This window comes from Panthera uncia, chromosome A2 (genome assembly GCF_023721935.1).
Source record: "Panthera uncia isolate 11264 chromosome A2, Puncia_PCG_1.0, whole genome shotgun sequence".
In the NCBI taxonomy this organism is placed as follows: Eukaryota; Metazoa; Chordata; class Mammalia; order Carnivora; family Felidae; genus Panthera; species Panthera uncia.
The window spans coordinates 55,626,066-55,641,430 of NC_064816.1; the positions used below are offsets into that span (position 1 = coordinate 55,626,066).

The following is a 15,365-nucleotide window of genomic DNA, read 5'->3' on the forward strand; positions in this document are numbered from 1 at the left end:
TTGTTCTCTATCATTAAGAGTCTCTTATGGTTTGTTTCCCTCTCTCCCTCACCCCATATGTTCATCTGTTTTGTTTCTTAAATCCCACATATGAGTGAAATCGTTTGGTATTTGTCTTTCTCTATTTCCCTCAGCAATAATACTCTCTAGCTCCATCCATGTCATTGCAAATGACAATATTTCATTCTTTTTGATGGCTGAGTAATACTCCATTATATACATATCACATTATATATAATATTCCATTACACACACACACCACATCTTCTTTATCCATTTATCAGTTGATGGACATTTGGGCTCTCTCCATAGTTTGGTTATTGTTGGTAATGCTGCTATAAACATCAGGGGAGCATGTACCACTTTGAATCTGTATTTTGTATCCTTTGGGTAAATACCTAGTGGCACAATTGCTGGACTGTAGGGTCGTTCTATTTTGAGGAACCTCCATATTGTTTTCCAGAGTGGCTGCACCAGTTTGCTTTCCCACCAACTGTTCAAGAGGGTTCCCCTTTCTTTGCATCCTCGCCAACACCTGTTGCTTCTTTTGTTGTTACTTTTAGCCATTCTGACAGGTGTGAGGTGGTATCTCATTGTGGTTTTGATTCATATTTCCTTGATGATAAGTGAGCATCTTTTCATGTGTCTGTTAGCCATCTGGATGTCTTCTTTGGATAAGTGTCTATTCATGTCTTCTGCCCATTTCTTAAGTGGATTATTTGGTTTTTTTGGGTGTTGAGTTTGATAAGTTCTTTATAGATTTTGGATACTAACCCTTTATCAGGTATGTCATTTGCAAATATCTTCTCCCATTTTGTAGGCTGCCTTTTAGTTTTGTTGATTGTTTCTTTTGCTGTGCAGAAGCTTTTTGTCTTGATGAAGTCCCAATAGTTGATTTTTGCTTTTGTTTCCCTTCCCTTATGTCTAGTAAGAAATTGTTCTGGCAGAGACAAAGCGGTTGCTGCCTGTGTTACTCTCTAGGATTTTGATGATTTCCTCTCTCACATTTAGGTCTTTCATCCATTTTGAATTTAGTTTTGTGTATGTGTAAGAAAGTGGTCCAATCTCATTCTTCTGCATGTCGTTGTCCAGTTTTCCCAACACCATTTACTGAAGAGCTGCTTCCCCTGCTTCTGATAAGTCACCTATTGAGCATATTATTGTCATATATTGTGTGTCATTTTTTCCTTGCTTGTAATAATTTTTTGTCTATGATTTTTTTCAATGATGTGTCTATGATGCGTTTAGGTGAGGATCTCTGTGAATTGATCTTACTTGGAGTTTGATGAACCTCTTGGGTAGAAGAAAAATCATTAAAAATTATTTTTGTTCATTCTTTGAACATATATTTAATAGCTACTTTGGGGGAACCTGGGTGGCTCAGTTGGTTGAGCATCCTACCCTTGATTTTGGCTCAGGTCATGATCCCAGGGTCATGGGATTGAGCCCAATGTTGGGCTCTGTATTGACAGTGGAGCCTGCTTGAGATTCTCTGTCTCCCTCTGTCCCACTCCCCCACTTCTGCTCTCTAAAAAACACTTTTTATTATTTTTTTTGTTTTAAAAAAATTTTTTTTGTATTTACTTATTTTTGAGAGACAGAGTGAGACAAAGTGAGACTGGGGAGGGGCAGAGAGGGAGGGAGACACAGGATTGGAAACAGGCTCCAGGCTCTGAGCTGTCAGCACAGAGCCCGATGCGGGGCTCGAACCCACAGACTGTGAGATCATGACCTGAGCCGAAGTCGGACACTCAACCGACTGAGCCACCCAGGCGCCCCTAAAAAACACTTTTTAAAAAGCTATTTTGAAGCCTATGCCTGCTAAATCCAACATCAGGAGCCACCCAGAGACAGATTTTATTGAATGCTCCCGTGCCCCTGCCCAGCATGGGTTACACTTCCCTGTTTATTTTTCTTTGTGCTGTAAATCTTTGCTGGTAACTAGACATTTAAAATAATATATTGTAGCAATTTTTAATTTTATTTCCACCCCTAGGGTATTTTTGTTGTTGTTGTTGTTGTTGCTGTTGTTTGTTTTTAAGTAATTTGCTCAGATTGAATACGCCTCCCCTGTGGTTTGTTTCTGTCTCTGCTTCATTTTTTAAAATTCTCTCTCTCTCTCTTCAGCATAGGGGTTACTCTTATGTCTTCATGGCTTAGGTCTCCTCAATGACTAACTGTTGTAGTCAAACACTAGTAAGGCTTCCAGCCTCACTGGGTGGGTCTATGTGTAGGTTGGGAGCACATTCAAAGCTCAGGTAGTTTTCGAGTCTACCATGACTTTAACCTTCTGCTTGGCTTTCTCAGATCTCTGTACATGTGCTCAGCCTCCCAGTCGTCCAGGAATGTGTGAAGAACTTGTATCCTCTTCTGGGCTGCATGTCTGTATAGCTTTCCTAGTCTCTAGGGATGTGTGGAGCATTTATCAGGCCCCTCCATGACTCTCATTTCCAGGATTTCCCTGGAAGATCCCTATTAAATTTTTGGCTAATTCTCTTGTCTGCTGCTATCCTGACCAGGACTAAAAGCTCAGCTTAGGAGAGATGCAGCCTTTTCCCATTTGTCACTGTGAGTGTGGGTTTCCCACCCTTCACTCCCAAACATGTCAGCCCCCCCCGTCAAACAGAGATGCTAGTTTTCATAGGTAGCCCAGTTTGGTAGAAGCATCGGGCTGAATCAAGTGGGGCGGGAAATTGGGGCAGCTCAGGAAAGAATGCCAAGGATTGCCTGAAGACTCACGTCAAGTTCAGCAGTTTTGAGAAGCGAAGCTCTTCTCAATTTGTTATCTTTGGTTGGTTTCTAGAGACCTGATAGGGTTGTTTAGAAAACTCTGGTTTTATAATTGCTTATTGAGGAGAGGATGTCAACTCATTCACTTCTTCAATAGCCGGAAGCCTGCTCTCACTTTGCTGTTGGCCTGCTAAATTCTTACTGCCACACAAAGTGTAGAGGCTTCTCAGAAAATTTAAAACATGTTTTCTCAACATTTTTTTGGTATTTCCACTGGAAGAATCAGTCTAGATATCTAGTGTTCCATACAGGAGAGTTAATACTGTATCAGTTTTTTATAAGCATTAAGTGAATTTCTTTATGCAAAGAATTCAGCAAAGTGTCTGTAACAGAAAGGAGCTAAAAAATACAGTAGTTATAATAATGTCTGAACACTTACATTGTAGGGATTTTACATACCTTGTTTTATTTAATCTTGACTCTAATAAGAGGTAGCCATGCCAATTTTAATGTTAGCAAAAAAATATATATGTATTTACTAGGCCAAGGACATGTAAGTAATAAATGGTAGAGTCAGGATCTCAATCCAAATCTACTCAATTCCAAAGCTGGTACCTTCCCCACTTTACCACACTGCTTCTATGGTAAAGGAGATTTCAGAGGTTGTTATTTTGGAGTAGCCTCTAGACTAACTAGGACATAGTAAGAAATTAAGTCTATTACAGGTATCAGGGGGAGGGGTTATTGTTATAGTAACTGGCAGTGACCCCCATCACAGTGGGGCACATATAGATTCCCAAAAGTAGACAGGGCTTTCGCTAAAACAAGTAACAAATGACTGTAAGGCTCCTGTGTGAACCATTGACACTGATAAGGTTTTAGGGTTCTATGTGGTATTTGCCCAAATTCCAGTTACACATACTATAAACAATGATATTTGAACTAAGGCTACCACAAAAGTCCTTAAACAGCTGAACTTCATTCCGTTTCAAAGCTGGTAAGTATATTTGGGTATTAAGTAGCGAATGTTGGGAACGTTGGCTTTTTTGGTTTGAATCTTACAAGTGGGCGACATTCATTTGAGTGATTATGAGACCGGTTCTCAGTTCTGAATATTCAGAAACTAGATTCTAAGTTACTACAAAAGCCTTCCTGACTGGTCTTTTCCATATCTAGTTTCTTCTCACCATTGATCTGTTCTTTAATCCTTGCCTCACTGACATTCCCCAAACATTCTTTAATCATGTTGCTTCTGCATGGTTTCTCACTACTTATTACTATTCTCAATTCTCTACTATAGGCCTTTGTAACTGGCTCCCAACTTACCTGTAAACTCTCTATCTCCCACAGTTCCCTGCTCCTGGTAGGCTCATTTACTCACTCTCCTTCCATTCTCTATTCTTACTACCTTCATTCTCACCTCCAAACCTCTGCTTATGCTTTCTCCCTACTCGTTTTCTTTCCTGCCCCTCCACATGATCTCTCTTCCCGGGTGGGCTCTTTTCTCTCCTCACCTACCCAAATCTTACGGGTCCTTTAACATCTACCTCCTTTCATTCAGCTGTGGACATTTGTTCGTGCCAAGAAGCATAAGCTCCAAAATTTGTCTCTAAGGTTCCTTTCCCCCATCTAACTTACCCAAAAAACAAACAAAAATTTACATTTTTATCCCACATCTAGCCTAGCCGTGGCTCCACATTAGGGGAAATCTCATTTTTGTTCAATTGATACATCACTTTTATCCCTCTTTTGACTGCCTCCAACTTTAATATAATTAGGAGATCGGCCCTTCCCTCCCCGGAGTTATATATCTGTCCTAGGCAATCTATTCTAGTTTAGATATGGTCTCTTCTGGGCCTATGACACAGCATATGGTTATTACCAAGTAACAGATATATTTCCAGAGGAAAAACTTGATTATAATTACGAGTCTCATAACTGAGGTAGTTGTAAATTATGTTGCATAATGTTCTTAAAATTATAAAACTATTAATATTTGAGTGCATTAATTATTTTGCTTCATGCTGTGCAGGCAGCCAAGAGATAATGGCTTCCTTTTAGCAAAAAAAAAAAAAAAGCTATTCAAATGCTTGGTTTGCTCTGAGCCCATATCTCGCGTTTTTTCTTTGCCATCTCTTTGGTACCCATCACCTTCCCTGTGTTTTTTCCAGTTAGTCATCAATGTGGATGAGATGACATAAACAATACTGGCATACTTATCAGTTTACCTGCCAAGTCCGCTTCCTTGTCCCAGTCTCACCCTTTCCTACACAGGAGCAGGACAGTGGGAGAGGGACAGGAAGTGATGGAATCTGCTTAGAAGAGCCAAGGACATAATAAAAGAGGAAAAAACAAGAAGTGAAGAAGGACAGGGGAAACTTAGGAGATGTTCTAGATTTTCTACCCACTTTAGTGGGTATGAACCAGTCTTACACCATTCCCTACTGGTTAGGACAAGACCACACATATTTAGGACATAAGAAAAAAAAAATGCATTCAGATGAGAATTATTTGATAATACCTCTACAGGAATTTGGTAGGTGAGGCAAAATGAAGGGGGTTGGCATAACTGGTGTCTTACCTATAGTGGCTGAATCTTCTATAAGCAGAGACAATCAAGGTTGCTAAGACCCACATTGCATCAACTAAAGGTGGCCAAAGGCTTATTCCCATTTCAAAATATTTTAGTTGATAGTATATATAAAGATGTATCACTACTGTTCTTGCATTCCAAGGGACCTGAAAATTCCATACAAATAATTTTGCTTTCAATAAGTCAGTGGACTTTACTAGAAAAACAAGAAACAAAAGAACATTTTTGGCTAGTTATAGATACATCTGAACTGGGATGCAAGAGGAAGGAAGAATATGTCATTTTTACTGAGGTGAACTGCTCAGGAAAATAAAAGTAGTTATACTCTTTTAGCAATCTGCTGCTTCTTACCCAAAACATAAATCTCACTGTTGACTACGGCTGTACTGAATCGGTACTTAGAGAACTTCATGGGCGCCCGCTCTGTCCATTGATCTTGGCTGGGGTCATACTGCAACAGTCGGTTGCTTAGTCGATCTGGTTCTTCATCAGGAAGATCCATCTGTGTGAAATATGACAGCCGATGTAATAACATACCATTTAGAAATCTCTGTGAGTGCATGAGTGCAATTAATCAAAGCAGACAGCCAAGGAGATGAATAGAAGTTAGCTGTTGTGACTCACACTCACAAACACACCAGATCCCGTGACTTGGGGTGATGAGGACTCTGTCAATGTCAGAGGAATTGATGTTCTGTAATAATGGAGCTAGGGTGTCGGCCTACAGCAAACAATCTGTGATCTTAGCCATGAGACAAGGCAGCATTTTTTAGAAAATGAAGTGATGGCAGAGCCTTAAAAATGAAACCAAACTTTCTTGAACAGTATTTAAAGTGTAATTTTATTTCCGCAAACGTTATTGGGCTAGAGTTTAATAATATTTGCAACAGACTAATTTTAATAATTCATAAGGCATTTTTCTTTTTAATATTTTTCTAATCCAAATGGAATGAAATTATAAAAACGTTTTAGTGTTTTAATCATTAGAGTATTTTTACACTATAATTACGACCTATATGGGAATGGTCTGAACTCAATTTTTAAGATTTATGGATTAATATAAATTATTTGCAGTTATTTTAATGTATTTATTTACATACATTTTTAATGACTAGAAACAGTAAAAATTGAACTGTTTATTCTTACACACAAGAATATGGTTTTCCCTAATCATAAACTTTAGGTGAAGTGATGTGTTTTGTCTTCAATGTGTCAAGAACTTTTATGGCCTCAGTCTAAGGATGCTTAAATGGCTTTTGTTTTGGATGCAGGTGTTTGATATAGAAATAATTGCCATACTTATGAAAGTTGTAATTAATTTAATTACTTTAAATCCACCAGGGGTTATGATCACTGTGATACAATCACGAACCCACGTGAGCTTTCAGTTTAATGCTCTGTAGTTACAGCCCTGCAAATGCTTTTGTTGTACGGTAAATATTCATGTGCCATTTGTGTGAAGACGTTATACAGGAACATTGTTGACTTTACTGTTTTAATTTTCCTTCTCATTTTTAAGTATTTGATCTTTATTTTAGTGGGAAAAAAACCAAAGAAAAGCTTCTATGTTGTCTTTGGAGCTTATTCATGCAATATTAACTATAAAATGGATAGCTCTGAAAAGCTTAACTACACATAATCAGTCAGGTCTCGGCTACTAGCTGTGATTAAATCTGTACTGCTTCTTGACGCACAGCACAAATTTCACGAAGCATTAAATGCGGAGTTTAAGTTTTAAAAACAGGTATGATAAATGGCAAAATCCAAGCTCGTGAAATGAATGCAAAAAGCATCAGTTTGATCACAAGGCGAATTTCCAAAACAAGAAATCCTATGGGCTGAAAGAGGTTGACTTTTTGATATGAGGATGGACAGTGAGCTACGGAGAAGAGTTTTTATAAGGAAGACCCGCAGGCCAAGGCAGAAGGCAGCTGGCATGTTACTGCTGTGAGAGCTCAGGGCACTGGGAGGGACGGCCACAGAGAGAAGGAAGGGCCGCTGTGGTCACACTCTACTGACTTTGCCATCTCGGCGTGTATCTCCTCGCAGGGCTTTACCACAAACGGTATCCTGGTTTCTATATCTGCTGGTGCTCAGCAAAGACATGAAGTGTTTCCAGTGACAATATACTTTTGTGGCAATGATCGTACCATCACAGGTTGGGTATTCTGGCTTCCTGGTTAGAGTAAGAGCTTTATATTTAGAAGAGACCTCGGAGTTACTTGGCCTTGGCTCACACAACTATTGAGCAGACAGAAGCGGCATGAAGATCCAGCTTCTCTGCCTCTAACTTAGATGCTCCCCACAGATAATTCCTCAGCATAAGCATCTTTCATAATTAGCAAGAATGGGAAGGATTATAAAGAGCATAGCATGAATACTGAATGAAGTCATATCTATGAATAACACACTTTAAAATTCATTCCCCTAAAATGCTTTAACACTTTACAATCTTAAGTTTAATATTCTATAAAGTAAAAGGCATTTTACCCAAATATAAGTCATGCTCTTTTAGTGTTCCACGAGTACATTTTTCAACACAGCAACCAGACGCGGCACGGCCATGCCAGTTAGGGATGCAGGAAATTTCTTAACCTGAGGGGTCCAGCCTCCGATCACGTAAAGTTTATTATTCACCGTGACTACGGCATGGCACGCCAACTGCAGTGGAAGGGGAGACACCCTTCTCCAACTGTCCCGTTCTATTGAGTATTTATCGACACAGTTTGTGATGAGATACTGGTTTTTGACTTTCATCTGTCCTCCTATAACATAGAGGTCATTACAGACACAGCCCAGAGCGTAGAGCTCTCGAAATTCAGCTGTGCATAACTTCTCCCAAAACTGGTTCCCTCTGTCATGATACCTGCCAATTAAGAGAGAGAACCTGGGATTAGTGTTAACTGGAACACAACTTACCCGAGAAACATACTTAAGTTTCTTTTCCAGCTACAAACAACATGATCTGGGTCCTACTATTGGTATGAGGAAGACACATTAATATAAGATAGTAATACAGGTTTGTGCTTCTTTTTTTTGGCAAGGGTTGATGAACAGACTCTAATGTGCATAGAAACAATTAACCGTATCTCTCTGCAGAATTTATTTATTTTGGTAGTTATTATTTATTGATTAATTTAGTTTAAATTCAAGTTAGTTAACATACAGTGTCGTCTTGGCTTCAGGAGTAGAATTTTAGAAAATATACTGACAAAGTATAGGTGATAGCTTTCATTTCCTAGTTCCGGGAAAGCAAATCAAGAATAGGAAGTCTTTCAGAAAATCCTTTGTAATTTTACTAGAAAGGAGGAATAAGTAAAAATGAAAAAATGGCACAATGTATTAGTCTGTGGAGTAGAAGTCTCACTTTAATACCATATTCAAGCAAGCAGCTTTCCAGCAAACTCAAAATACCTCAATTCAGAGATTTTTAATGGGACAATGTATGCTATGTAGAATTTTAAGGATTCTTCTTGTAGTTCTAACTGGCTGAGAACAGAGTCAAGAGCACCTGTAGGTGTCTGATACATTTAGCATCTACGTTAATGCTCTGGGTATGCTAATTTCCGTAATTTCTTCCATGAATAAGTGTATCTGTCTGAGAAGGGTTTGGGGTGGTAGAGACACCAGGATATTGGTTTCTCAATATCTCCTAGAGTCTGACACTTTGATTGTGTGTGTGTGTGTGGCGCATTATAGAGTCACTAAATATATGATCTTGTGGGTATCCTTTGTCTTGCCTCTTGATAATAGGAAGTCTGTTTTCTCCAATCATGATTTGGGACACACAGTCTAAGATGGACAAAATTACTCATGGGGACAGTGAGGTGTGAAATTAGATCTGTCCCAGGAAATCCAGAATGTATTCTGGAATTCAAAACTAAAACAAAACCAGGAAAATGTGGAAAATAAGAAAAGTTATTCTGTTTGGAAACAAATGAAGAAACCATGAGTGTTCTATACAGAGTACAGTTTTAAAGTACAGACTACTTATTTTGCATCAAACATTTGACAGTTAACAGGATTATAGGAGTTTTCCCCAGCAGTTCTGGCCAATTCTTATATTCTTCCCCAGAGATAACTGCTTACTTAGGGCTTGACAGGGAAGTTGGAAGATTACATTCCTTTCCTAGAGGGCATGTCTGGTTTGTCACAATCTGAATGCAGAACCTTAATGCTAGTTGTTGTCTATGCAATTCTAGGTAGGACACCGGTCCCTTGAATCACAGTTGGAATTTTCACCAGTACTTTTAATTGTATTGGGTTTCAGAAGAGGAAGGAGGGCTAGGTGTCACGGATGGGGGAATACTGAAGTAAAGCCAATTTATTAGTATATCAAGAGAACTAAAAGAATGGGGTTTTGGCTTACTGAGACATGGTTTAAGAGAACAAGCCAAGGATGAAATATGTCCCATGAGGGTTGGGAAGTACACGTTTTCTGGGCAGGCTTGCTAATCTGATTTTTGTTTTGATACTTTAAAATGAAAATGGGAAGGAGAAAAGGACCAGATAAAAGTATAGAACATATTATTAAGAGAAATGGATAGAACATAAAAAGACTGACAAAAGAGGTTCAGCATTCACAGAGGCTGAAAGTGTAAAGACAGCCCTTATATCCTCAGCTGTTTGTATAACTGAAGTATGAGGGAGAGTTAAAGAAGATGGAAAGGTAGATCTTTTTTTTTTTTTTTTTTTTTTTAAAGAAATGACCTACTAGGGGCACCTCGGCAGTTCAGTCTGTTAAGCGTCCGACTCTTGATTTTAGCTCAGGTCATGATCTCATGGTTCATGAGATCAAGCCCTGCATCAGGCTCTGTGTTGACAGTGCGGGGCCTGCTTGGGATTCTCTCTCTTCCCCTCTCTCTCTGTCCCTCCCCTTGCTCGTTCTCTGTCTCTCTCAAAATAAGAAAGTATACTTAAAACAAATAATGACAGAACTGCAGCCTGTCTTGACGAGGAAGCAAAGTAGCAATCTAAAGAACCCAAGGTACCTGTACAAGAGGCTCTACGATGAAAAGAGGGACACCGAGGGATCTGATAGCCTGGCTCTGTAGTCTATACCTGATTATTCTGAGGAAGACTGTTCTTGCTTCCTAGGGACATGCTTGGTCCCCATGGGCATAGGGCCAGGTCACTCACCCAGGGCTCTGCAGTCCTTCCCCTATCACTACTAGGGGAGATGATGGTAAAAAAGGGACAGGCCTACAGTTCAAAAGAGATGATGGAGTGTTAAGAGATGACAGAAAAATAATAGACCTCTTAATTCTTCCTCCCAACTTTGCCATGAAGAGGAACTTTCTCACTGAAAAGTCTGAACAAACCCTCGTAAGAGGGAACTGAGAGGGGAAGGATACTGAAGGAGAGCTTTTCTACCTAGTATTTATTCTAGGTGCCTATTTCTCACTTACCCAGTTAGCTGAAGACCTGAATGCTCTCTGAAGACTTGCTGAATAAACAGTAAACAGACACATCCTCCTCACATACAAGACCTATGCTACCTCTTAGCAGACACTCGTTCCTTTTATGATTCTAGGATTTGAAGCTTTCTTAGACCACAAACATTTTACACTATTAAGGTTTAGGAAAGATCTACAAATTAAGAATACAGAGTGAAAACTGATAGATAATTAGTAATTTTTGGTTGAGAAAAAAAAATTACTTGTTCCTCTGAATTATGAACTAGAAAATCAGCTCAAAGGAATCAATAAACTTTTCTTCTTGTTAAGTTATATCAACAAGCTCTTCAAAACCTAATCAATTACACACTTTATTTTTTTTTAAGTTTATTATTTATTTTTGAGAGAGAGAGAGAGAGAGAGAATGAGTTCAAGGGGCAGAGAGAGAGAGGGAGAGAGTATCCAAAGCAGGCTCTGAGCTGTCAGCACAGAGCCTGATGTGGGGCTGGAACCCACAAACCATGAGATCATGCATGACCTGAGCCAAGTCAGACACTTAACCGACCGAGCCACCCAGGAGCCCCTCAATTACACCCTTTCTTTTGGATCAGAAATGAAAGCTAAGCATGAAAATATACAATGGAGTCATAATATATATACATTTACCTTATAGAAATCCAGCTGTATGCTCTTAACAAAAGGAGAAAAATAATTTTAGAATGTGGGTGATTTCATTATGAATGATATACATATGTAGAATATGAAATTACGGGGTAATTTTGACTACATGTAATTAAGACATGATCGCTCTTTGGGAAGTATTTCCTTCTACTGTTGCTAGAGTCAAGATAATTAAAACCAATTTACAAATATTTGCTAGATACAAACCTATAGATTTCAACATTCTTGTTCTTTTGTCTAGCGAGTTTGGAGGCACTTGCTTCTCCGGCCACAATTATAGTGTTGTTTTCCGTGACGACACCAGCACACACGGTTCCCAAACCCTCTCCATACTTGGGAGATGAAATGAAATAGGTCTTCCGTGAAGCGGGATCATAACAAAAACTGGCCTCCCCATAGTTCCTGTGTCTTGACCTGATTCCTGAAGAATTGTTGCCAATGCAAAGCAAAAGACTAGTAGTCTCCATGCCATAACGAAGATTTAGAGAGTGCTGCTGGGGTGTCTTGATGGCTTTGAATGCGTTTTGAATGATGTCAATGCAAGCTGCATCACACAGAAGCATTGTGTTCCTTTTTAGGGCTTGTCTTAAAAAAGAAGGATTTATAAGTTCCAATCTGACCTGCTTCAAAAGCTCAACAAGATGTTCTGTGCGCAATTCTTGGTTATGATTTACCCATCTCAGGACTAAGTCCAGGATGCTCTCCTCCCTGGATATGTTCAAGTCATCCGATTTAATAAGCGTCAGAAATTGGTGTGCTCCGATTTCTAGTATTTCTTCATGTAAGCTCACCTCAGCAAAGTGCTGATATAAATATTTCTTTGATTGATCGGATAAATCTTCAGCTCCAATCTGCTTTGCAAAATAATAGATACCTACACAGTTCGAGGCATCCATATGGTCCATCATGTATTTTTGACACACACTAAAGATTTCTTCCATCTGCATAAAGTAGGCAGCCATAGCTACGGTCTGTACATTGGCATTGTTGATCTCCAAAGCCGCATTGTACATGTAGTTCAATATCACTGACACACTTTCTGCTGTAATGTCATGAAGTATGACTTCCCTTTGAGTACATTCAAGCAGTCCACAAGTGAACATAGCTTTGAAATAAGGACTAAATGCAGCCAGGACCAGCCTGTGGCAAGGAAATTTCTCCCCTTCTGCTATGAGTACTACGTCAATCATTTCTGCTAATTCTTTCATGTTCTTAACTTTATTCAGTAAATTCAAGCTATGTTGGTATTTTTCTTTTTCCTCAGCCTTGAACTCCATGATACACTTTTCAATGTTGCTAAGTAAGTCTTCTTTAAATTTAGCTTGATTCTTGTGGGGCTATTTGCATGTCTGATTACTCACAAAGCAACAGAGATGTCCTGTAACACTCCTGAGGGAGAGAAAAGAATGTTTTCTTGTAAGAAAAAAATTCTCTGTAATTTAAATATGGAGCGTTAGTACTAAGAAGTATTTGTAAATAAATATTATCCACTCCAAACAGAGTTTAAGACAACCACTTTTGTGTCTAAAAATAATGCCATTGATTGCATAAACAGTAAATTATTAACTACTGACAACATTAACCTAATCAGCAGCAGAGATTTTTCTAGGAGGGCTGGAAAGTCCTCCCTTCCAAGGTGAATGGAGAGAGAGGTGATAAGCTGGCATGTTTTGCAAATACATTTCCAGTTACCAAATACAGCTGGCCGGCAAGCAAAGGAGGCAGGGGCAGCAGGTAGCCTTCTCTCTGAGGAGATGCATCATTGAAAATGTTATGTGCACCCTCCCAAAGAAACACACCCACATGTTTAATGGCCACAAAACCATACAGGATGGCCGAGAAAAGAAGTCCATTAAAGTTCTGTGCAAACTTTTGCTACGGGGCAAACAACTCAAAACAGTGCTTTGCAAAGCACAACCAAATGTCTGCTGACCTGAGAATTTACAATACTTGAAACTCAGAACTAACTCATCCTAAACTTAGAAAGGACCCCAAAGCCAGCCTGTGTCTCTATCCCCACTCCTTGCTCAGCTTCTCTTGGTTCCTGACTTCCTCATGGCGTAGATGGACTCACTTCCGCCCTTAAAAAGCACTGGTCTAATCAGAAGTCTCTTTAAGCTCGTCTTCACCTTGCCCAGAGGAATGGTAACAGGGTATTTCAAGGGAGTTAAAGAGCTGTTTGGATTTAAAGAAGGGCATTCTAGAGTCAGCAACCCTCACGCGAAGAGCAGATCTCCAGGCCCCATCCCTTCTGTAGTTCTTACTTGGCTATTAGCTGTAAGCAATAAGAATAAATGATGGTAGGAAAGTCAGTGCTAGGAGTTAAGAGAGGAAGAGAGGTGATTATTTCAATCACATGAAAGCATAATTTGTCAGCTATAGAGGTTGTAAATTTTCTACATTTCTGTAACCCTATCAAATCTCGATGAAATTTCTCCATCTCCATTCTCACTGTGTCTCAATGAGCAATGGCACTTGTTTCAGCGTTGAATGAAAGTTCATTTCAGGAAACAAGTGTTAGGCATGACAGGAATGTTTAAGTATGTAATGGCAACTATAAGACCTAAAAATCACTGCGCTAGAGTGTGTGGAATTATAACAACCAGCCAATCTAAGAGTCTGCACAGACTTCAAATAGGAATAAAACCCTCTTTGCCAGATTTTCCAGCATTAATGGCTCAGCTTGATTTCAATAAAAGCTTAAGGCTTTCTTTGTGAGGCCTTGCAGGTTAAAAGCGGACCTCTGCTTTTTACTTTCATTTGTTTTAGATTTTACAAAGAGAATCCAATTATCGGTAATTAGGAGGTCATCATATTTCTGAGCTCTCCTACACCACATTATGGGTAGCCCAAATAATATTACGTGGGCTTCTTTGTACATAAACACACAATTCACTTTATAGATGGCAGCTGTTACCTTGAGCTGAAAACCAGAAAAGTTTCCTCATAAGGAAATAAGTATTAGAAAATTTCTACTATTCCATCTGTAGGGATACATAAGAGGATATGTATCCCTCAGAGGATAACCAATCCCAGTGCTGGAAAGCCAAGAGCAGTTTCCAGATAGGGTCACTAGATCTAGTATAATGCAGGCAGTTAAGACTCGTCAGTTTCTAAAGTGTTGACCTTGATGCTGCTAGGAAGAAACGAGATGCTGGGGACCCAAATATTATGACCATAACCCTAGGGTTTTGTATTTTTGAGGCAGGAACCAAACCACCCTTGTTGAGTTTGGTGGCATAGGGCTATCTTAATAAAAACACAGGCAGCATTAGTTTCAAAGAGAGTTAAAAAATGGACTAACTAGTACAATATGTTTGTTTTCTTTATAAACATAGTAGTATCTTATAAATGACTTTACAGTGGACAATGTTGGGTTTCCCCCAGCATCCCAACCTGCCTTCTCTTGGAGTCAATGGGGTAGGGCCACTGTGACTGGTTCAAGGATGGTGTGAGACCTGAGGTTGGCTTCATCAGTGTGAAGCTCACGTCTCTGGTTCGATGGTTGGAGGTGTCCATGTGTCATATAGATGAGAGGTCTGGATCGGCTACAGCCACGTCTCCATAAGCCAGCATGAGGACAAAGCTAATACAGGGAAGAAGGCAGAGAATAGAGAGCGACGGGTTCGAAACATGCTGCACATCTGTATTTTTCAGGTTTCAGTGACAAACCATTTCCTTTACTGTTTACGCTAGTTTGAACTGGGATTGCTGAACTGACACTCAAGAGTCCTTATGGTACAAGTGGCAGGTGCAAAAATATCAAGAAAAGGTTGCCTAAGATACTTGCAGTTGTATATGTTGTAAAATTTCACTTTTGTTATGTTCTTATGTTTTCTACTATTACATTGTCAAGTAAAAGAAAGATGGAAACTTTCTTCATTTCTTCATGACAGAAGACAACTATCACTAAGTCACTCTTCTGAGTTTACCTCTTCTCGTTAAATGGCCACAACATTTTACAG

The 15,365-nt window shown here is 39.3% G+C and overlaps 1 protein-coding gene across 2 annotated transcripts in view; it reads right to left on the reverse strand.

Annotated features, from left to right (window-relative positions):
• The window catches only part of KBTBD12 (kelch repeat and BTB domain containing 12), a 72,611-nt gene extending 57,478 nt beyond the window's left edge, over nucleotides 1-15,133 (reverse strand). The window contains exons 1-3 of one of the 2 annotated variants that reach the window (XM_049641111.1): nucleotides 11,608-15,133; nucleotides 7,919-8,189; nucleotides 5,675-5,825 (exon numbers count right to left, since the gene is read on the reverse strand). In XM_049641111.1, the coding sequence (XP_049497068.1) occupies nucleotides 5,675-5,825; nucleotides 7,919-8,189; nucleotides 11,608-12,677 (1,492 nt within the window). In that variant the 5' untranslated portion in view covers nucleotides 12,678-15,133. The remainder of the gene's footprint in view (nucleotides 1-5,674; nucleotides 5,826-7,918; nucleotides 8,190-11,607) is intronic. The other variant, XM_049641110.1, reaches the window with a different exon arrangement.
• Between the last annotated feature and the right edge of the window lie 232 nt (nucleotides 15,134-15,365).